The 24046-nt window shown below is 41.8% G+C and overlaps 1 protein-coding gene across 6 annotated transcripts in view; it reads right to left on the bottom strand.

Moving 5' to 3' along the window:
• ncam1a (neural cell adhesion molecule 1a) overlaps positions 1–18349 on the bottom strand; it is a 283470-nt gene extending 265121 nt beyond the window's left edge. For 3 of the 6 annotated variants that reach the window (XM_024011716.2, XM_024011717.2, XM_024011721.2), the window contains exon 1: positions 18091–18349. In XM_024011716.2, the coding sequence (XP_023867484.1) occupies positions 18091–18139 (49 nt within the window). In that variant the 5' untranslated portion in view covers positions 18140–18349. The remainder of the gene's footprint in view (positions 1–18090) is intronic. The other 3 variants (XM_024011723.2, XM_070449360.1, XM_024011719.2) reach the window with 3 other exon arrangements.
• Positions 18350–24046: the final 5697 nt, after the last annotated feature.

The following is a 24046-nucleotide window of genomic DNA, read 5'->3' as shown; positions in this document are numbered from 1 at the left end:
GACTATCATGTGCCTTTTACTGAGCAGTTGCTTCCGTCTGGCCACTCTACCATAAAGGCCTGATTGGTGGAGCTGCAGAGATGGTTGTCCTTCTGGAAGGTTCTCCCATCTCCACAGAGGAACTCTAGAGCCATGTCAGAGTGACCATCGGGTTCTTGGTCACCTCCCTGATCAAGGGAGGTGATGGCTCAGTTTGGCCGGGCAGCCAGCTCTAGGAAGATTCTTGGTGGTTCCAAACTTCTTCCATTTAAGAATGGTGGAGGCCGCTGTGTTCTTGGGGACATTCAATGCTGCAGACATTTTTTCGTACCCTTCCCCGCATCTGTGCCTCGACATAATCCTGTCTTGGGAGCTCTACGGACAATTCTTTTGAGATCATGGCTTGGTTTTTTCTCTGTCAACACAGTTGACAGTTTTTACACTGTAAACTGTGGGACCTTATATAGACAGGTGTGTGCCTTTCATGTCCAATCAATTGAATTTACAACAGGTGGATTTCAATCAAGTTGTAGAAACATCTCAAGGATGATCAATGGAAACAGGACGCACCGGAGCTCAATTTCGAGTCTCATTAGAAAGGGTCCGAAAACTTATGAAAATAATTTTTTTATTTTTTTATTTTTTTATTATACATTTGCAAAAATTTCTAAAAACACGTTTTCGTTTTGTCATTATGCGGTATTGTGTTTAGATTGCTGTAAAAAAAATAAAAAAAAAATCAAGTGGTCTGAATACCTTCTTATTTTCATAAGTTTTCGGACCCTTTCTAATGAGACTCGAAATTGAGCTCCGGTGCGTCCTGTTTCCATTGATCATCCTTGAGATACCATATTGGTCATCTTATGGATCACGAGCCAATCTCGTTGATGTGCAGATTCACTACAACATCAATGAGGCAAGAAAGTCAATGAGCCATGCCAAAAACATCTGAAATCTTTGGGCCTGCGCCTATCAACTGAGTAACTGAAGCAGACCTRCTTGGCTTTGGTAAAAGGGTAACCCCCGCCCCCCTATTGACTTCACGGAGTGCAGCCCAACTAGCTGTACATATTGCGGGGCAGTATCAATCATATTTGACCTGACATCCCCCTTTGTTCCTCCAATGTAAACAGATGTCTTTCCTCGGGGGCTCGACCGAATGATCTCCATTGATATTCTSTCTACAACCAGTCTGTCGCAAGTTATGTAGAGGAATGAGGGCTTTTCTTGAGAAAACAAAAATCTGACTCAAATCCACTAGTCTATTCCTGTCCATAGAAGCCAAGAGACATCAACTTGGCATCTATGGTGAATTTGGCCAAATCTATTTCTTAGCTTGGTTCGGTCAGTGGACTGCAGCCCTTTTCACAGACAAGGTGGTGCAGACTATTTTTGCTGCTAATCACTCTAATCTGTTACACTCCTTGGGAGCCGGCAGCTCTTGAAGGTATCCTCCACTCTCTGAGGAAGCGGCACATCTGCACCCACCCTCCTGCTCATCTCATCTCCTTCCTAGTCAAGAGAATTGGGTGAGAGATGCAGATGTGGTGGGAAACAAACGGCCTACTCGTTTCCAGCTAGCGGCTAGATTAATGCCCCAAATATACARCGATATGGCAATGCGCATCGAGGTCATCACCTTTTAATCTGCCCAGAGCTCGCTCAGCCTCTGTCCCTTGTCAACRGCTAACTAGAGGCTAACTGAAAGCTTGAAGAGCCCTATTGAAGATTAACTTGGTTGGCTGCAATGACTCAATGTTTTTTTGGCAAACACTGGCAGGACAGCCAAATAACATGCTGCCAGCCAAATGTTATGTAGAATAAGTAGAGTGAACTGCTTTCTGATGAAGGATGGTTAAGACATGTATAGGCACCAGAAGCAATGAAAGGAGCAGGTACAATCAGTGGTGTGCCATGAGCTTGTGACTCTAAATTGCAGGTCTGCTGAAGAAGTGGGTTGATTGTTTCTGATTCCCTGTGGTGGYGAATTATGAAAAGCCAGAATAACAATATTCTCTGTGCTGCTCAGACCTTCATTCCCATTTGAAGCAAGTGGGAAATGTCAGGTCTCTCTCTCCGCCGGTAAGGCCCCTTGGCATGAAAGAAATTAATACTGACATTAAATTCAAATCTAAACGGGTTCTTGCAGGGCCTTCAGATAACTTGGGTCAGAGTATATTTATAGTGAAGTGATCTCAAACTCTTGGTCAGATGTACTTACAAGCGGAGGAATTTAGGGAGTGCCCTTGTCACTTAAGCACAATTCTTTGTGCATATTGATGCTTGTGTTCAACAGTAAATTATAGACTATTATGCTATGATGTCCTGAAGGGGAAGATCACTCCTGTTTTTCCATTGTTTCTCACCTGTGCTCTTACAATAGCCGATTTAGTGCATTAACCATATTAATCAAAATCAGTGTTATATCTAGTGCGAAAAGATAATGAATTCTATGATCAAACTCTGACTGATATAAACCTATGGTGTCAATACTATACCTTAATGATTTCAGCACCTAGATAGATAATGTAATGAACATACTGTTGCTACATAATATAATGTTGCTACATACAGCTTCATGAAATGGGTTTCCATGGCCGAGCAGCCGCACACAAGCCTAAGATAACCATGCGCAATGCCAAGCGTCAGCTGGAGTGGTGTAAAACTCGCCGCCATTGGACCCGGGAGCAGTGGAAATGCATTCTCTGGAGTGATGAATCACGCTTTACCATCTGCCAGTCCGACGGACGCATCTGGGTTTGGCGGATGCCAGGAGAACGCTACCTGCCCCAACCCAACACTGCCCCATGGCTGCTCGGCCATGGAAACCCATTTCATGAAGCTGTATGTAGCAACAGTATATTATGTAGCAACAGTATGTTCATTACATTATCTATCTAGGTGCTGAAATCATTAAGGTATAGTATTGACAAGATAGGTTTATATCAGTCAGAGTTTGATCATAGAATTCATTATCTTTTCGCACTAGATATAACACTGATTTTGATTAATATGCTAATGCAATAAATCGGCTATTGTAAGAGCACAGGTGAGAAACAATGGYAAAACTGAAATGTTCCTACACCTTCCCGGAAAACCTTTCCAGAAGAGTAGAGGCTGTTATAGCAGCAAAGGGGAGACCAACTCCATACTAATTCCCATGATTATGGAATGAGATGTTCGACAAGCAGGTGCCCATATACTTTTGGCAATGTAGTGTAATACATCTCTTACAGTACATGTTTAGGAACACTAATACATTGGTGTAGTTTTCCTGGAGCTAAACATACTATTTCAGAAAATACAATATTTTCAGCCCACTTACTAGACTAATTATGTGTGCAGATGCAGAACCTTGCTGCAATGGCTAACTGATCAGTAAAGCACCACTTGCACAGCAGCCACTGCAGATGAAACGAGACAGCTATCAGTCATCTGAGCAGTTCTACACTTGCTGTGGTGTAATCAGAACATTATACACTGGCTTAAGAGCAGCGAGTTAGAGAAGATAATCAGTCCTTATGTTCCAGCCAAGTGAGTTTGCTGGTTTAGATTTGATGCCTGAGCATCTCGGCTGCACTATTTTTGGTGGCCATTTACAATTTCTGTTCATTATACCATTTATTTTGTTCAGATGTGGGCAATTCCATGGTAAAACTGAGACTAAGATTTTTCACTTTAAAATGTAGGCCCATGTCAAACAAAAACCAATGATTGCAAAGTTAAACAAACCATACAACATTTTACAAAAACACATTTACTTGAAGAAAAGTGCAGATGCTAAMTTTGGTAACAGAATMACAGTTTGTGCTCATTCTGTTACCAAACTTCTGTTGTGCGGTGTTCTTCAAACAAATGTATTTTTGTCAAATTTTCTGTGGAAATTGTTAAAAGTGGTCCTTGTGCATAGAGTTGTATGGTTTGTATAACTTTGCAATCATTGTGTTTTTGTTTGACATACATTTTAAAGGCTCACTGTCACTCTGTTACCATGGAATTGTCCATGTGTAAATGTGGTCAAGTTAATATTGGGAATATGAAAGAGTAAGCATCTTAATAGGTCTGGATTGGTCATGGTCCAAGATTATATAAAGGGATTTGTGGTTGTACGGAGAAAAACGCCTTAACTACCATTTGAGTGAGGCATATTACAGATGATGGGCTGTAACACAGCGACGGACCACAATCAATTCAGCTGCACGCTCACTCGACTGCCCAGCAGCCCCTCCCTGATGACACTCTCCATTGTGCCCTCTCTGTTTCTATTRCTCCGCCCCTTCCCCCCACCTTGCCTCTCTACCTTTGTTTGCCTTTGCCTCTTTTTTTTCTCTCACTGGGTGCATATAGGGGCACCAGGTTTTTCTTTAAGAGGTCTTCTTTGATATTGTTTTTAGTCCACAACCCTAATAAATCACGGGCTCCCCTATTCTTGTGAAGTCCTGCGGCTTGACCATAAACAACATAATGAGAAGCCCTTCTTCGTGGTCTTTCGAAGGGGTCAAATGGGGAAAGTCTCACACTGTTTCAAAGGTTTCCTCATATAGTATGATGGYATGTGATCTCAGATTGGTTGGTTAGTAACATGTTGTTTTATTTATTATTTTACTTTGTATAATTTATSTGCAAGTTGTCTGCAAAGGCACACGCTGTAAAAAATTGGTCACAAGATCTTAGAATGTAAAAAATAGGACTCTTCCCAGACTTTGGTTGAAAGGTGTGTGGTTCAAGGACAATTCATTGGGACAGGAGGGACATTACCAATCTCTCTCAGGAAATCAAACACATCAGTCCACTAACCACCTGCTACCCCRGAACACAACACCACCATTCGTCTTAGCCAATCAGAGTTGATTAAGGCGTCCACATTTCCGTATTGACAGCAGCAGCGCCTCAGCAACCGATCACCACCACCACTGTAAATCTATTGTTTGGCCTCTACAAACATGATCTTGGCTTGCACAGAACATTGATACAGAGATGCATGGATTGAACATCACAGCAATGCCAGCAAATGTGTCTAATTGTAGATAATGCTTTTCAAAATGTATTTCACAGCCTGCTAAAGGGGCATAAACAGTATGGGGATAACTAGGCATGGATTTAGTAACCTTGCCAAATCTTCTGCTAATGTCCCACGCTGCTGCAAAAGTAAATAAAAGGGAGGCTATGGCAGCATTATCTCTTCCAACTTAAATTCATTTAGATGGTTTAAATTTTTGTAGTGAATATATCCAGGTGAAAGAGAGATATTACCAGGCTATCCAAATCGTTGCATGTAGACACAAACTCAATATCCATTTCATTAAGCTTTAACAGATAATATTTACCTCATCAAATGAAAGACCTCATTAATATTTCTCTGTTCTAGTTGCCTCAATAATTACTTTTGGGTTAGCTGTTACCTTCTTATTCAACTTCTCAGCTCATCCTGTGCTCTGAAAGAGAACCCAGCAAAACATGCCAGTTGAATACAGAGGAGCCTTTGGCAACAGTTTATGTAGCCTACTATAGGCAGTGCTTGACTTGAGCAGGAGCTCAATTGTTGCTGAGTACCGGCACCTAAAATGTTCTACTGCTTGAGCTCCTGTTCCTCTTATAGAATATCAGCGCAAAAGTATTGTGGAGCTCCTTCAACTAAACATAAACAGTACCGGCACCCTAAATGAGTACCGGAYCCTATTTCAGTCCAAGTCAAGCACTGACTATAGGTGCAGAAAATAATGTGCTTAAAAAATACGCAAAATGTACATAGCAGAACATAGCAGAATGTCCTCTAGAAAATGTAAAAAAACTCAATTGGAAAACTATTGGGAATAGTTTTTCCATGGCAAAAATGAAAACACAAAGCAGACCCAACTATTTGGTCCTTTAAGTTCTTTGATATAGGGGGAAGCATTTTCACTTTTGGATGAATTGCATGCCCATAGTGAACTGCCTCCTACTCTGTCCCAGATGCTAATATATGCATATTATTATAAAATTGGATAGAAAACACTCGGAAGTTTCTAAAACTGTTTGAATGATGTCTGTGAGTATAACAAAAACCTGAGAAAGAATCCAAACAGGAAGTGAGAATTCTGAYGCTGGTCGATGTTAAACTCATCGCCTATTCAATTCCCTGTAATATATSGATCTGTTTGCACTTCCTACGCCTTCCACTAGATGTCAACAGTCGGTAGAACGTTGAATGAAGTTTATACTGTGTTGTGGGGCCGGATGGGAGGGGAATGAGTCAGTGGTCTGTCACATTGCCAGTTCCTGGTCACGCACTTTCCTCATGATATCGCCTTGCGTTCCATAACTTCTACAGACATGAAGGGATGCTCCGGTTGGAACGTTATTGGATATATATGATAACAACATCCTGAAGATTGATTCTCTACTTACTTTGACCAGTTTATTCGACTTGTAATATAACTTTTTGAATTTTCGTCCGACGTTTGCCTGCATCTGCGCGAGCGTTTGGACACGTGTACTACACATGCTAGCAAAAGTAGCTACTTGGACATAAGTAATGGACATTATCGAACAAAATAATGATTTATTGTGGAACTAGGATTCCTTGGAGTGCATTCTGATGAAGATGATCAAAGATAATGGAATATTTATGATGTAATTTCGTATTTCTGTTGACTCCAACATGGAGGAGAAATGTTGTTAAATCTGAGCGCCGTCTCAGATTATTGCATGGTGTGCTTTTTACGTACATTTTTTTTTTAAATCTGACACAGCGGTTGCATTAAGAACAAGTGTATCTTTAATTCTATGTAAAACATGTATCTTTCATCAAAGTTTATGATGAGTATTTCTGTTATTTGACGTGGCTCTCTGCAATTTCTCCGGATATTTTGGAGGCATTTCTGAACATGGCGCCAATGTAAACCGAGATTTGTGGATATAAATATGCACATTATCGAACAAAACATAAATGTATTGTGTAACATGATGTCCTATGAGTGTCATCTGATGAAGATCATCAAAGGTTAGTGATTCATTTTATCTCTATTTCTGCTTTTTGTGACTACTGTCTTCTGCTGGGAAAATGGCTGTGTTTTTCTGTGGCTATGTACTGAGCTAACATAATTGTTTGGTGTGCTTTCCCCGTAAATCCTTTTTGAAATCAGAAACGTTGGCTGGATTCACAACATGTGTAGCTTTAATTTGGTGTCTTTCATGTGTGATTTCATGAAAGATAGATTTTTATAGGAATATATTTGAATTTGGCGCGCTACATTTTTTTTGGCTTTTGGCCAAGTGGGACGCTACAGTCCCACATATCCCAGAGAAGTTAACCGTTTAAACCCAAATATAATTCTAAAATGCTGCTGTAAACAGTCCGGGTGGCCATTTGATTAATTGTTCAGCAGTCGTATTGCTTGAGGTTAGAGGCTGTTAAGGAGCCTTTTGGACCTAGACTTGGCGCTTTGGTACCGCTTGCCATGCGGAAGCAGAGATAACAGTCTATGACTTGGGTGACTGGAGTCTGACAATTCTTTGGGCCTTCCTCTGACTGCCTAGTATATAGGTCCTGGATGGCAGGAAGCTTGGTCCCAATGATGTATTGGGCTGTACGCACTACCCTCTGTAGCGTCTTACGGTCGGATGCCGATCAGTTGCCATATCAGGCGGTGATGCAACCAGTCAGGATGCTCTCGAAGAAGCAGCTGTAGAACTTTTTGAGAGACTGGGGACCCATGCCAAAATGTTTCAGTCTAATGAGGGGAAACAGGCGTTGTCGTGCCCTCTTCACGGCTTTCTTGGTGTGTTTGGACCGTGATAGTTTGTTGGTGATGTGGACACCAAGGAACTTGAAACTCTTGACCAGCTCCACTACAGCCAAGTCGATTTTAATGGGGGCGTGTTCGGCCCTCCTTTCCTGAAGTCCACAATCATCTCCTTTGTTTTGCTCATGTTGAGGGAGAAGTGGTGGTCCTGGCACCATACTGTCAGGTCTCTGACCTCCTCCCTATAGGCTGTCTCATCGTTGTCGGTGATTAGGCCTACCACCATTGTGTCGTCAGCAAACTTAATGATGGTGTTGGAGTCGTACTTGGCCACGCATTCGTGGGTGAACACAACTACGTGGCCAGATGTGTTGTTGCCTACCCTTACCACCTYGGGGGCGGCCCGTCGGGAAGTCCAGGATCCAGTTACAGAAGGAGMTGTTTAGTCCCAGGGTCCATAGCTTAGTGATCAGCTTTGAGGGCACTATGGTGTTGAACGCTGAGCTGTAGTCAATGAATAGCATTCTCACATAGGTGTTCCTTTTGTTCAGGTGGGAAAGGGCAGTGTGGAGTGCGATTGAGATTGCGTGGATCTGTTCGGGCAGTATGTGATTTTGAGTGGGTCTAGGGTTCCCGGGATGATGTAGTTGATGTGAGCCATGGCCAGCCTTTCAAAGCACTTCATGGCTACCGACGTGAGTGCTACGGGGCAGTAGTCATTTAGGCAGGTTAACTTAGCTTTCTTGGGCACAGGGACTATGGTGGTGTGCTTGAAACATGTAGGTATTACAGACTCGGTCAGGGAGAGATTGAAAATATCAGTGAAGACACTTGCCAGTTGGTTCGCGCATACTCTGAGTACACGTCTTGGTAATCCGTCTGGCCCTGCGGACCTTGTGAATGTTGACCTGTTTAAAAGGTCTTGCTCACATCAACTACGGAAAGCGTGATCACACAGTCATCRGGAACCGCTGGTACTCTCATGCATGCTTCAGTGTTGCTTGCTTCGAAGTGAGCATAAAAGGCATTTAGCCCGTCTGGTAGGCTTGCATCACTGGGAAGCTCGCAGCTGGGTTTCCCTTTTGTAGTCTGCAATAGTTTGCAAGCCCTGCCACACTGAGCTGGTATACTCCTCAATGCCATTGGATGACCCCGGAAGATATTTCAGTCTGTTCTAGCAAAACAGTCCTGTYGTATAGTATCCGTGTCATCTGACCACTTCCGTATTGAGCGAGTCACTGGTACTTCCTGCTTCAAGATTTGCTAGTAAGCAGGAATCAGGAGGATAMAATTATGGTCAGYTTTTCCAAATGGAGTGCAAAGGAGAGCTTTGTACGCATCTCTGTGTGTGATCTAGATTTTTTTAAATCCTCTGGTTGCACATGTGACATGCTGGTAGAAATTAGGCAAAACTGATTTAAGTTTGCCTGCATTAAAATCCCCCGCACTAAGAATGGCGCTTCTATATGAGCATTTKTTTTGTTTTCTTATGGCCTTAAACAGCTCACTGAGTGGTTTCTTAGTGCCAGCATTGGTTTGTGATGGTAAATAAACATCTAGGAAAAATATAGATAAAAAATCTCTTGGTAGATAGTGTGGTCTATAGCTTATCATGAGGTACTCTAACTCAGGCGAGCAATACCTCGTGAATGGTGGGACTTCGGGCCAACGCACTGCATGGAAACCTAGGCTCCRCTCTCGGGTGTGCTCTCTCTCTTCCTCCTCTCTCTCTTCCTTCTCCTCTCCCTCTTCCCTCTGCTTCCTCCTCTTCCTCCTCTCCCTCCACTCTCCTCTCACTGCTCTTCACTCTCCTTTTCCTCTTTCCCTCCATTTTCCTCTCGCTCCAACAGTATTATCATGATGCTATACAACACTTTCAATCAATCAATCAACATTATTTTATGAAGTCCTTAGTGGCTAGATTTTTTCTCAGTTGATGGTGTGCATATGTACAGTATGTCAGACTTATGAATAATCAGACAGGATAGAGTACACAAAAATATGTTCATTATTATGTTAGATGTGTCAGATTATAACCATAAAAGCTATATAGGGTATTCACACTTCAAGACCCGTGGTCAGATTAGTTTTCATATCTAGTAAGAAGTCAAGTTTGTGGCACACCGGTTTACAGATTCAACACATCAACTATTATTTATTTAGGATGCTGAAAGTAAAAGATTTCCTAAGATGACACTATGTGCAATTAAGAATAATTCTTCACCTATTTCGATGGGCATAGTTAGCTGGTTGTCTTTGTAGGGAGAGAGTGAGACGATCAAGTGACAGCGTTGCGAGCGAAGCACAATGTTGCCTCCAACTCTCGTTTTCTTGCCTGACAGACATASAGACTTCGCCAATGTTAGCTGWTTAGTTACGAAGCTGGGACAGTTTCCAAATTAATAGCATCYGTAGAAACAGGACAAAACAAGCAACTTATTAGCAGGCTATGTAAACAAATATCACTGCAATTCAATATCATCTGAGAACCACTGTGTGGGCATCTACCCTAACACGACAGCTAAGCGGTCAAATAATAGGAAAACAAGGCAATGTATAGCCTATGATGGGTATAAGTATAGATGCAGTCAGACTGTCAGTGGGTACGCCTAGACATCAGAAGAATTGGAGAAGAGGACCCATTCCCGGGCAGCACGCCACCTGGTGCAAGTATTTGTAATGAGTGCGCTGAGAGTTGGGAAGCAAGTACAGGGAGTGAGTGTTTTATTAAATAAACAAAACAAACACGAAACACAAACAACGCACCGACATGAAACAGAGTCAATAACACCTGAGGAAAGAACCAAGGAGAGTGACAGATATAGGGAAAATAATCAAGGATGTGATGGAGTCCAGGTGAGTGTCACGAGGCGCTGGTGCGCTTGACGATGGTGACAGGTGTGCGGGATAATCAGCAGCCTGATGACATAGAAGCCAGAGAGGGAGTATACTGTACGTGACAGTATTGAAACCCCGGCCTCATCGCTCTCTCTCCCTCTTTTTTTTTCATTCACACAGGCGGTCCGAGGAGTGACCCACCCGTTACCTGAGAGGCCTTTCAGTTGTATTTGCTTGCTGTTTGGGGTTTTAGGCTGGGTTTCTGTACAGCACTTTGAGATATCAGCTGATGTAAGAAGGGCTATAGAAATACATTTGATTTGATTTGATATTTCTCCCCTCCCTGTTCTCCCCAACCTTTACTAAAGAACAACTTTTGTTTGACCACCGCAAAACGGTCAACCGCTGTCTTTTTTCATTGTGAGTTTCACCTCTGACTCCCCTGGGCTGCCACAGTGCAAGGACATGTCCGAGTCCATATCACCAACCAATGTGGCCGCTCCGCTGCTGTCATTGAGTAATGAAGTCATTTATTATTTTAAAAGTCAAATTACATTATACCCTCTTTCCGGTTTCTGGTTCATGACAACAGGTTTTTAYCAAGTTCATTTTGCGATATTGACACAGATATTATAGTTTGAAAAACAAGGCCGTTCGCAGCCGCTATAGTAATTTAAAGAAAGGCCGTRGAAGGCAACTTTGGATTCTAAAAGGTTAAAAACCTGCTGTATGTAAAATATTGTGTGCTCTAACTTGGGAAATAAATAAATGTGACTCTGGATGACAACATAATGATGTTTGTTTCTGACATTAAGGATAGTTTCCTAAAGAAGTTAAATTCCCTTCGTGTTTTGTTTCCTTTCCCCATTATCGCGATACTGGTATCGTCCCGGCCCTAGTAAACGCTTGTTGATAGTAATAAGTAATATATCATAGATCATATAGCAATCAGTTATTTTCTGATGACCTAAGAATAGTCCTGCATCAACATTGACATTGCCTGTGCTTAAGGTGTGGCGATAGCAGCACCGTTTCTACTAAGGAGTAAACAATTCTAGAGACTAGCACACATCCTGTCATGTTCTTCTCCCCCAGTGGAGGCCATGTTTTCTTTGCTTCCGACAAAGATGCTGCAGCATCATCCATAGGACCTATAAAACCAACCTAGCCAATCAGCAGGCGTGCATCTAACCCACAGGATGAGCTAAGTGCCATTGCTAGGTGCCAATACATCAGAGTGATGAGTCATTCACTGATCTTGGGGTACAGCACATGCCCCCAGTCCTCCTTGTGTCCCTCCCTAACAGCCGTGTGTGCGTGTGTGTGCGTGCGCACGTCCTGGGTCCCATACAGGGTCGCCTTTTATAGGTCCTCTCGACTTTCGAAGGCCTTTCCACTTCAATTAAGAAAAAAAAAATCCTTTCAGAGACGGGGGGTGGGGGGTGGGGGTTGGCAAGGGGAGGGAGAGGTTGCTTTTCAGCATGACAAACCCGAACCCATTTCTCTTTCTTTTTCTCCTCCAATACTCTATAGGATGCCTTCAGAGCTTACACAATGCAAATCAGTATGAGTCCCTTTTCATGGATTGATTAATATGCAAAGACGACCCATCCTTATCAAACAGTCAGCAATGGAAAAATACAACACAAGCTGCCAGTGTAGACATTTAGAATTTTTCATCCATTTGCTCTTTGGGTTCATTCAAGTAGTGAAATATGAAACCATTTCGTTTTGATGATAACGTTGCAGTTTCTGACAATTATTCCAACTCACTAATCGTATTATGAGACAGTAAAACCATGGTATTGAGAATCTTTGGCACATACTGGTTATTTAGCKCCCAATATCTGTCTCACAGTCAAACTACTCCAATGCACGCCTACAACTACGCTAGAGCCACAGAAATATCATTGACTTGAACACATTAGTGTAGTCTTTACACTCTTGGGAAAAATAGGTGCTATCTAGAACCTAACCTTTTTGGTTCCAGGTAGAACCCTTTCGGTTACAGGTTTCATATTGTCATACCATCCTTCTCTCATACCGGGATTTACGGTATTACTGGCATACGGCATAGCACACAAGGGGCCGCTAAAAACSCAAGAAAAGCCCATTGGGCCTCTATTAACAGAATGCTAACAAAATTATTACAAACTAATAGCGAAATCACAGARGCTGTTAGCTAAATTCTAATGAGCAAAAACAAACAAACTGCAAAAACAGGCAAATCCAGCTCATCAAGTAATATAAGCATAGCTAGTAGCTACCGAATGTKATTTCCGGTGAGTGTGGACGAGAGAAACTGTGCAAATAAACAAAGTTGTTATGAATGCTTTTCTGAAGGAAGAGCAGCATGTATAGATGGAGCAGATGGGTTAAGAACGGAGGAGGAAAAAAACACTAGTAGGAAGCACAGCGAAAAAATGGCAGCTGTACAGATAACTCATCCAAAGCTCTTAAAACCATTATAAGATATCTGATGGCAAAATGTTTGTAGTGAATTGCATACAAGTGTAACTTCATCACATGATGTGCACCACACAACAGAGACTCGCAGAGAGATATAGAATGCTATGGACTCACCAAGCTCGCTTTTTCCCATTTACAAACAAACARGTGACTGGCTCATCTGTTCTGGGGAACTACGGTAAGCTTAATAATTGACAATGTGACAGGTGAAATGAAGAACACAATATGCTTCATATCCTAAGGATTTGCACAAGTTGACAGCAGGTAATAACTTAAGTAGCTACACTCTTAGAAAAAAGGGTTCTTCGGATGTCCCCATAAGATAACCCTTTTGGTTCCAGGTAGAACTCTTTTGGGTTCCTTGTAGAACCCTCTGTAGAAAGGGTTCTACATTGAACCCAAAAGGGTCCTACCTGGAACCAAAAAGGGTTCTTCAACGGATTATCCTATGAGGATAGCCGAAGAACCGTCTAAGGTTCTACATAGCACCTTTTTTRCCCCCTAAGAGTGTACAAATAGTCAAATGTATTGAAACACTTCAAATAAATAGTTTTGATGGTATTGAAAAACTATGCATTGGCTTTTTCCAAATACCCCGGTATACAGTATATACAGTATACCCCCCCAAGCCTAGGTAGAACCGGAAAGGGTTCTACATTGAACCCAAAAGGGTTCTACCTGGAACTAAAAAGGGTTCTATGTGTAACCAAATAGGGTGCTCCTATGGGGCTGCACAAGAACCAATTTGGAACCCTATTTTTCTTAGAGTGTTGGGGCGGCAGGTAGCCTTGTGGTTAGAGCGTTGGACTTGTATCCGAAAGGTTGCAAGATCAAATCCCCGAGCTGACAAGACGACCCTGAACAAGGCAGTTCCTGGGCCATCATTGAAAATAAGAATTTGTTCTTAACTGACTTGCATAGTTAAATAAATAATAAAACCTCTGCAATCTCATCAGGCTTCAGCAAATGGAAGAAGTGGCGCTGCAATAAATTACTCACCGATGAGATTCGGTTTCGTGGTTAATCATATGACTTTTTAGCCTGCCAGTTGAGCAAATAATTTAAGCCTTTTCACTTTCAGTCTATTTTTGCACTTGCTGTCTTACTCTAATTAAATATAGTGGAATTTATAATTTTTGACTGGATTGGTTCAAAGGGGATCTCTTTATGTTTATGTTTATGTTCCATGAACACTCATCCTTGGGATGAAATCAATTCTTCCAAATGTGGCTTATCTATGAACACATTTCGCCTCACTAAATTGAATTGCCGTCCATCTCCACATTCAGTCTTTTGAACAATCCTAGACACACAGTGGTTCTCCTACGTTGTGGTGAACACAATCAGCCTTGACCGCAAAATCTGCTAAGGGACAGCTGCCAGATMGAATGATAAACTTTAAAAGAGGTTGCTATTAACGCCTCATTGGGCCCACACCGGGAGATCAAGGGCGGACGTGCCATTATGTACGGGAGGAATAACCTATACTTCATACGCACAGATGTAGCCAATCATTACAAATAACAGTAGTGTTACATTGAAGACTATCAATGTTATGCCAAATTTGAAGTATAATTTACCTCCATTCTGGGTGGGATAAGGTCATCCTCCAGGTGGATACACACAGTTAGGTTATACCATAAATTGGAGGTGGTAACAATAGCAATCCGGAACAAGGGCAATAATATTTACAATGCTACATTATTGCAGAGTTATGGCAACAGAGAAGTCTGAAACCGTGTATATCCCTTTAAACGCTATGCCTCTCACCCAACTAGAATGGGATGGGGTTTGAAGTATCCAGCTGGATGTTTTATTCATATCCCATTCCAAGCAACAGACCGAAAGACTTATAATTTTCCCTTGTTAGGCTGCTTTTTACTGTTTCCTCCTCTCAAAAATAGGCAATCCTATTTTCATAGTGGCTTTGAACTTGCCACAGAAGTTGAAGTCCCAGATGTTAACCATTGTGGAATTGTTTATTTTCTCCCCAACTGTTGACTAATCTTAAACTTCGCCCTCTTCTTGAGGTGAACTCTACGCCGGACACACATAAACAACACGCTTTTTGGAAAGTCTTTGCACTCCCTTTTATTTATTTGCTTGACTTTAAAGAACTCCCTGAAGCGTGTTCTCTCCTGGATGTACTTCTTTGATGTTGATGGGGACCTGAACCTGGCAAAAAGCACCAGGGCCAGGGGCTTCCCAGAGAATGTCAGCAATGTGATGGGAAGGTGTGGCCGGGGCCATCTTTTGGCTGGCAGTCACACATGCACTTAATGGTAAGGAGCGCTGTAGGAGCAGCTGCATGCTAACATTTACATGTCAACACATGACAACCGCACAGGGAGAGTTTCTGCACCATTACCCCTTGCCACAAATCTCATCGCCCAAATGTAATATATATTCAAACCGTGAAAGGAGTCAACTATACCAGCTCCTTAAAACAGCTCTGATGGACAAAAGTGATGTATAAAAAAGAGGAGGGAAGAAAGAATGGAGGTGGTTCTCAATGTGCTTCTTACATATGTGTAGGATCTTATTTGGAGCCAGTTTGCAGGAAATAAGAATTATTATGTGGATTATAATTAATGGACATTTTTGTTGGGGTTGATACATTTTTCATTAGGGTAAATCTAGTCTGAAATGTCAATGTGGAAATTACAAACTTTAGAAGCCTTTTTAAAACTCAAATACACTACACGTTTGCATTTCCTGAAGTGCCAGGAAAATTCTCAGCAACAAAATAGTGATCAAATGAAGATCCAACATCTGTACTTGACTAAGTCAGAGAATGGAATGTAACCAGCAACAGCTCCCAGTCTGTCTGGTTGGAACCCCCATGTGCTCTCTGGCTTCACACCGATGGTAACAGATGTGATGATGCACCTCCATTCCACAGAACCAGTTACTGTTCATACACCCCCAACCAGCCAAAGCCTTTGTCTCGCTGCCTTTTTGTCAAGACAGTACTATAAGCCACTTTTCATATTCAATTAGTTTCTCTCTCACACAATTGTATTGCATTTCATCCAGCAAAGAATCTAGCGGTGATTGGGCATTTTCTTGGACAGTGGCCATGGTTCCTTCTAAGTTTATTAGCCCTTGGCATCGAAATGTAATTGTCAGCATTTAATTACATTGTTTCTGCACAATTTTTTTATTTTGCTTTCTAACATCACAGTACTGTCATTACTCACTTAATACCTCCCAGGCCAATCAAATAATGTGATCAATTTCTTATTTTAACTCCCTTGCAATGGGTTAGAACTTAAGTTATTCACAATCGTTCAATTATCTCTGTCTAGTCCATTGCACTTTCCCTCCTCAAAAAAGAACTGAAGCAGTCTCTGGGTATTTATAGTGAACACTGAAGTAGGCTACTGATTTTGAGGTGCTCTTAATTAATATTCCCCCTACTGTTGCTTAGTCCTCATGACAACTTTCTTCCCCACATTGCCAGTGGAGCTTCCCTCCTAAACCTCCCTGCAGATCAATGCCACGCCCCTAGTTCAACCAAAGACAAAGGAGTGTTTTGTGTTTGTTTAGCAATACATTTGTTTTACATATAGACATCTTTATGCAAAAACACACATGCATTCTAGAAGAAGAAAAATATGAGTTTGTTTGTGGTGTGTATCTGCGTGTGCATGTGTGTGTGTGTGTGTGTGTGGGGGGGTAATATACAGACTGATCCAATATAACGGGTCCCCCGCCTGAGTTCGCGCTCTCTGGTTGGATAACATTGTTTACCATGGGATTCATAATGACTACTGACCCATTTCTTTAGATATTTGTATAGATAATAGTAGCATTTTACCAATTACTTTTTCTGTCTATGGAGGTCTGTTTTCTGTTATCTCTCCAAAAATCTGTAGTCCTATTCAGTTCGGGGAAGAAAAAAATCTTTGTCGCATATATAAGCCTGTCTAGAAGGGCTAGGTCTGTATGTATTCATGTGAAATGTATTGATATAGCTAACTATGCTCCTATGTGGCTCACGTTACAAGCACGCACAGTCTGCACTGAGTAGGCTCCACGCATCAAATACAATGTAGCCTATTGGAAGGCTTCAACTTTGCAATTGAAAATCKGTCTAGAGCTTTCACATTTACGCATGAATTGATAAAGAACTGTGAAACAAGTTTAATTAAAACATTAGGCTTTCGCGTTTAACCTAGACTACTATTACGTTACTTAATCCACCAAGAAGTGTCGTAGTTACCGCGTTCAAAAAAATATTTGCAGGTGCTAGGTTTGAGGACCGAAACAAATCCTCCCCATCGGCAACCAACGCTGAGAGCACAATATGCGCGCCACCTCCAAATATATATATATATAAAGCATAAAAAGCTACCAAACTCCTTTTATTAGCCTACTGTAAAAAGGGTAAGCCTATTGGTTCCATGAATTAAACGTGACGGACAATAATTCAAACACATTAACTGTTGGGTGATTTTGCTGACACAAAGGACCAGCAAGGCAATACTTGTTTCACTGACTCTCCTCCCAAGACCGAACGCATCCATCTCCTCCTTGGCGCTATACCCACTCCTCCGCAACAACAAAGCTCAAGGTTAGGAAAAACAGTTTGTCCAACTGCTCAAACCATGTATTTTCAAACCATGACGCAATGCAACGACTCAATTAACGGACAAGTGATATCTTATTACGCAGAGAATTAGTAGCCTAAACAGTAAACTACAGACAGAGCATACTTGTGATTTAGTCTATACGATTATGAAATAAGGTTCAAATACCGTTCATTTCCCTTCATGTTACCACAGCCATTACTAAGAGAAGAGCCATACTTTCCCGTTCGTCTCTTATCTATGAGAAACTCAGGTTTCCATTGCCTGTTTATATTCCGAGGCGACAGCTCTAATATGATAGATCTAACTGTCCATTCGTTGAGATACATATGAGACGCAGTTAGCACGGATGGGACACATACGGACACTGCTATACTGTGAACAAAACAAAGCACTTTCAGAATTTATAGAATTTGCATTGTAACATGTATCAGTTGGCGATATCCAATAATTTCTKKAAAAAAAAKKWTTAAAAAAAACAATCTTACCTGCATAGCCAAAGAGCAATGCCCAGATGAGATACCTTGTTTGAAGCATTGCAATATCTCACGAAGATATTCTCCTTGAAGAATAGATGGACAGACTTGACTAAACGATTTCAGTGTTCTGAAGAAATGTATGTTTTCCAACTACTGTATTCTGATAGCAATATTCGAATTGGTCCTTGCAGCTACCCGAATACGCACGAGAGCAGCTCGCAGAATGAGTGACTAGCAGCCGTAGCACACACACAACACGAATTAATCCGCCTGGGCAAAATGTTCGTGCTCACACACTCAAGGGGGATAATGGATGCAGGCACAAACTAGTGCGCTCAGCTAGTCGCTCTCCACTGGGAGTAATTCGGATTAGGAATCTCACGAAACCTCTATTGATCCGTACAACATAGAAGTGCATTTTGAGAAGATATTTAACCAACATTATTTTGCCCAGTTATTTTCAACCATTCAAAATACCTGCACCAGATGAGATGTCCAATGTGCAATTGTGCGTAATTGCGCATAGTCGACCTATTATTTATGGGCCTGTGACTCGCCAAATGACCAATTCTCCTTTCTCATAATGCATGCATGCATTCATAAAGCAGCTTGTTGGTTGGTTCCCACGTTTTGTATTTAGCATACACCTAGTTAAAACACTGTATTACCTGCTTTAGACCATAAATGGTATGAATCGTGAAACCTGCAGTCCGTATTAAATAGTTTGTGTTCAGTCTCACCATCTGGTCATGACAACGACACTCGGCCGGCGCCCTGATTTAATAAGATGCTTCCCGAGAAATAGGGCGTCCTCTTCACTGTGTCACCAACGTCCCCTCTTAACTATATTTTTAGTTTCCTATTCCCGTATAAGCAGTAATGGACAAAACAGACTCATCATCCCTCATGTGGTGCGTCTCTCTTTATGCTGAGTCTACAAACCACATTTAATTTAATGTTTCAAAGGTGACTAGAGCAAATAAATCATTATAGCAGGTGCAACAACATGATGGTGTCCATAGAAAACCGAGAATTGCATTTCTATGGCCATTTGATAAATAGGCTACTAAGCATTTTACACTGGCTACATTTAACAGCATTTTACGCCATTTTTACAGCTATCTGTCATGAGCAGACATTCTCATATTCACACCAGTGATATGAATTTGATCAATGGAACTTATTGCTATCATTACTAACAGATTGAAAAAGGGGGATGGGCCTACAGTAATTACGCATTAAAGAGCACAGTCAGTGGCAACCTGTCACTCAGTTGATCCCTACCTGTTTAGCTAAAAAAAAAAAAAATAATACAAAAATATTTACACTACCGTCAAAAGTTTAGACACGCCTACTAATTAGGGTTTTCCTTTATTTTTTACTATTTTCTACATTGTAAAATAATAGTGAAGACATCAAAACATGGAATCATGTAATAACCAAAAAAAAGTGTTAAACAAATCAAAATACATTTTAGATTCTTGAAAGTAGCCACCCTTTGCCTTGATGACAGCTTTGCACACTCTTGGCATTCTCTCAACCAGCTTCATATAGTCACCTGAAATGCATTTCAATTAACAGGTGTGCCTTGTTAAAAGTTAATTTGTGGAATTCCTTTCCTTCTTAATGCGTTTGAGCCAATCAGTTGTGTTGTGACAAGGTAGTACTGAATAGTACTAAGTCCAAGAACAGCTCTACTAAGTCCAAGAACAGCTCAAATAAGCAAAGAGAAATGACAGTATGTTATGCTCGTTAATAGAAGGAGAAGGAGAAGGAGACCAGCATGGTAAGCGTACATCTTTCTTTATTTTAGATGAACACCCAAAAAACAACAAAAGATAAACGAACGTAACGTTCTGCAGGCTACTCAGTCAACTAACAAAAACAAGATCCCACAAACTCAGGTGGAAAACAGGCTGCCTAAGTATGATCCCCAATCAGAGACAACGATAGACAGCTGCCTCTGATTGCGAACCATACCCGGCCAACAAAAAAATAGACTAACTAGAATGCCCACGCAAATCACACCCTAACCTAACCAAATAGAGAAATAAAAAGTCTCTCTAAGGTCAGGGCGTGACACAGTCCATCATTACTTTAAGACATGAAGGTTAATCAAGCCGGAAAATGTAAAGAACTTTTAAAGTTTCTACTGGCAAATCCTTTTCAATCCTTGTCATATGAAGAGAAAGTATAGATAAAACGTATCAATGCTCATCGGCTATTGGACATAAACATTACACAACAAGTTGGAAAATGCAAATTCAACAATGAGTGGTTTGGAAGGAATCAGTGTCTAACTGCAAGCTTTGCAAAGAAATAAGGGCACAAGGTGAGACCCAAATGCAGACACAGGAGGCAGATGGTTAAGCTCCGATATTTATTATAACAAAAGGTGGTAAGCGGGGTTCTCAGGGAGCCGGGGTAGGTTGAACAAATCCACTAGTAGTAGAAAGGTTACTGGGTGGTTGGGAGGTCTCAGATGTGGCGTGCTGCCTATGAGCTAATTCACGGATTTGCTCCATTATAGCCTTGAACCCTTGGTCGTGGCCTTCCATCAGGGAATGAAGCCCGCAATAGCTCCTCATGCCCCCTAATGGTGGCTCCCTACAGGGAGATAGCGTGACGGAGCTGGTCCAAGTCTGCTGGGTCTGTCCTGGCCAGTTCGTACCAGTTCGAACTGGTTCGTACTATAAGGGCGCAAGGCGAGACTCAAGTGCAGACACAGGAGGCAGATGGTTGAGCTCCGATATTTATTATAACAAAAGGGGTAGGCAAAAGGCAGGTCGGGGACAGGCAAGAGTTCATAATCTAGGTCAGAGTCCAAACAGTACCAGGCGATAGGCAGCCTCAAAGTCAGGACAGGCAGGGGTTCAGTGATCAGGTCAGAGTCCAAACAGTACAAAGGGATAGGCCGAATCAAGGTCAGAACAGGCAGAGTGGTCAGGCAGGCGGGTTCGGCGTCAGGACAGGCAAAGGTCAGAACCAGGAGGGCTAAGAAAAAACAGAGACTGGGTAAGAAAGGAGCTAGGAAAAACGCTGGTTGACTTGGCAAAACACGACAAACTGGCACAGAGAGATAGGACACACAGGGATAAATACACCGGGGATAATAAGCCACACCTGGAGGGGGGTGGAGACAAGCACAAGGACAGTTGTGACAGCAATCACTAGCCTGCTATTCAGTGGAGCAGGTGTGTGGTACAAGTCTYGGATTAAGAGTCCTTTTTGCAAGTTTAAAAGGATAAACATCCACATACCATGGGCCAAAAAGGTTGAATACATTGGCCATGCTGTCAATCCAGCATGACTTCTGCTGCGTTAAAAACAACTGGAAACTCGGAACTGGGAAATCTCAGTCTTCAGTGAGTTCAAGACAACTGGGAACACAAATCGAGTTCAGACAGGGAAAACACGTTTTGAACGTCATCCAACTCGGAATTCCAAGTCGGGAACTCGGGCCTCTTTCTAGAACTCCTACCTGAAGATCACTGACGTCATGATTCAACCTTGTTTTTTCTTCTGAGTTCCCAGTTGTCTTGAAAGCACCACAAATCCAGAATGCCAGACTTTGATGACAAAGTTTGATGASAGAATTTGTCCACAAGAAGGACCGCCGCGCCACCTTCCTGCCTATACTAGACAATGGTGATATTTTATATGTGAATGCTTCCGCTCAGTGTTTGAGATCAATTGACACCCTTTACCATGAAACATTGAGATTTATTTTAAACTGCAAAACCCTTATGCACCACTGCACTTTATATTCTAGTGTTGGCTGGCTTCCTCTAGTCACTCGTAGGCTCAGTCAATCACTGGTATACTTTTATTTACAAAGCCATTCAGGTTTTACTACTATTTTATTTGGGCATTTTTATTCTTCAGAAATGTGGTGAGTACTCTCAAAGTTCGCAGGACTTCATCTTGCTAACTGTTCCAAATGTCCAAACTGAATTTGGTAAAAGGTCATTTATGTACTCTGCGCCATCGGCTTGGAARGCCTTACAAAATAGTTTAAATGGAGGAACTTGTCCCAATTGGTGCTTTAAATCATTGATGAAGATTTTTGAGGCTGATTCCTTGACCTGTCAATGTTTTTAATTTGCTGTTTTATGATTTCGTAATACTTAGGGGCTCCCAAGTGGTGCAGCGGTCTAAGGCACGGCATCACAGTGCTAGACACATCACTACAGACCCTGGTTTGATCCCGGGCTGAATCACAACCGGCCATGATCGGGAGTCCCATAGGGCGGCGCACAATTGGCCCAGCGTCGTCCTTGTTGGGTTTGGCCGGTGTAGGCCATCATTGGAAATAAGAATTTGTTCTTAAACTGACTTGCCTAGCTAAATAAAGGTTAAATAAATAAATACTCCAGTGATTTATATGGTTTTTACTAGATTACTTGTAGTTTTTCATGTTGCCTGTCTGTAATTGTGTAATGACTTGGTGCTGCCTATCTTGGCCAGGACGCTCTTGAAAACTAGATTTTAAATCTCAACGAGACCTTCCTGGTTAAATAAAATAAAGTGAGCACAGCAAGGTATGTCCAAATATGTATTGTATGCTTCTGCCTAAATTATGTAATATGCCAGGGAGATATGTATACTGTAGCTAAGAAAGTAATACTAAGTGTATGTTGTGTAGAAAGCTGTTAGTAGCCCATGTGCCTCATCATTATAATTTGGTCCCTTTCCCCCTCATAACCTAGCCTACTGTTCTGACTTTGTGGTGCACAGCCTGTTTTAGAGAAATGTAATCATCAAATACTGCAAGCGCATTAATTGTCTGATTGTATGCCCCCTTTATGTATCCTACGGTTCTGACTTGGTGTACAGGGAGAATACTGTAAGAACAGCCCATGTTCTGTATTCTGTTGCTGTACATTTCACAAGTGTTGAACAAATAGTTATATTGACTACGTCCGTCCTAGCTCTCTCATTAATGTCTTAATCGAAATTACAGATGACCTTTTATCCGCTCGTCGTTCCCTTATGACATAGCTTGTACATCTCAATTGCCAGCAGAAACCACATTTGTTTAAGCAAGTCAGCCATATCAGCTATATTTTTAAAATGGCAGTAAATGATGTTGAATGAACTGTTTTGCTGCCAGACAAGGCTCCGCTGATAGCCAGGTGTAGCGGTGGTAAGGATTCACTCCTTGGTGKTGAAATGAAAGCACTGCTGTTGGGAAAGCTTTATGTAGGCCTTAACAGTTTGTGGGCACCGTTTGGCACCGTTACAATTKATGTATTGTTTAGTGTTGTGTTGTGTAGTGGCTTTGCTGGCATGCATCTAAAAAAAAAWGMACACTGATCACAGTACACAGTCCAACATATATTGTAACACCTAGTGACCTTGACTCTTGGAATGACAGTCGCTGGAGTGGGGTTTGAGGCCCAGCTGTGGCTATCCCACATTTTTGCTGCATTGGTGTCCGAAGTGGGATGACGCCTGTGAGGCCATCAGAGGGAATTGGTATAGAGAAGCGTGGGGACACTGTCACGCCCTGGCCTTAGTTATCTTTGTTTTCTGTATTATTTTAGTTAGGTCAGGGTGTGACATGGGGGATGTTTGTGTGTGTTTGTCTCGTCTTGGGTGGTTGTATTGTCTAGGGAGTTTTTGTAGAGTTCATGGGGTTGTGTTCAGTGTAGGTGTTTAGGTAAGTCTATGGTTGCCTGGAATGGTTCTCAATCAGAGACAGCTGTCTATCGTTGTCTCTGATTGGGAGCCATATTTAAGGCAGCCATAGGCATTAGGTAGGTTGTGGGAAATTGTCTATGTTTGACGTTAGTAGCTTGTGTCTGCACTTTCGTTTGTAGCTTCACGGTCGTTTTTTTGTTTTATTTGTTTAGTTTGTATTAGTGTTCGTGTTTGTTTCTTCTTCATTATTAAAAAGAAGATGTCTCTATATCACGCTGCGCCTTGGTCCTCTCTCTCACAATACGAAGACGATCGTGACAGA

The sequence above is a fragment of the Salvelinus sp. IW2-2015 genome, linkage group LG20 (genome assembly GCF_002910315.2).
Source record: "Salvelinus sp. IW2-2015 linkage group LG20, ASM291031v2, whole genome shotgun sequence".
Taxonomy (NCBI): Eukaryota; Metazoa; Chordata; class Actinopteri; order Salmoniformes; family Salmonidae; genus Salvelinus; species Salvelinus sp. IW2-2015.
Note: the sequence above shows the minus strand (reverse complement) of the source record. Positions and strands in the feature narration are given on the sequence as shown.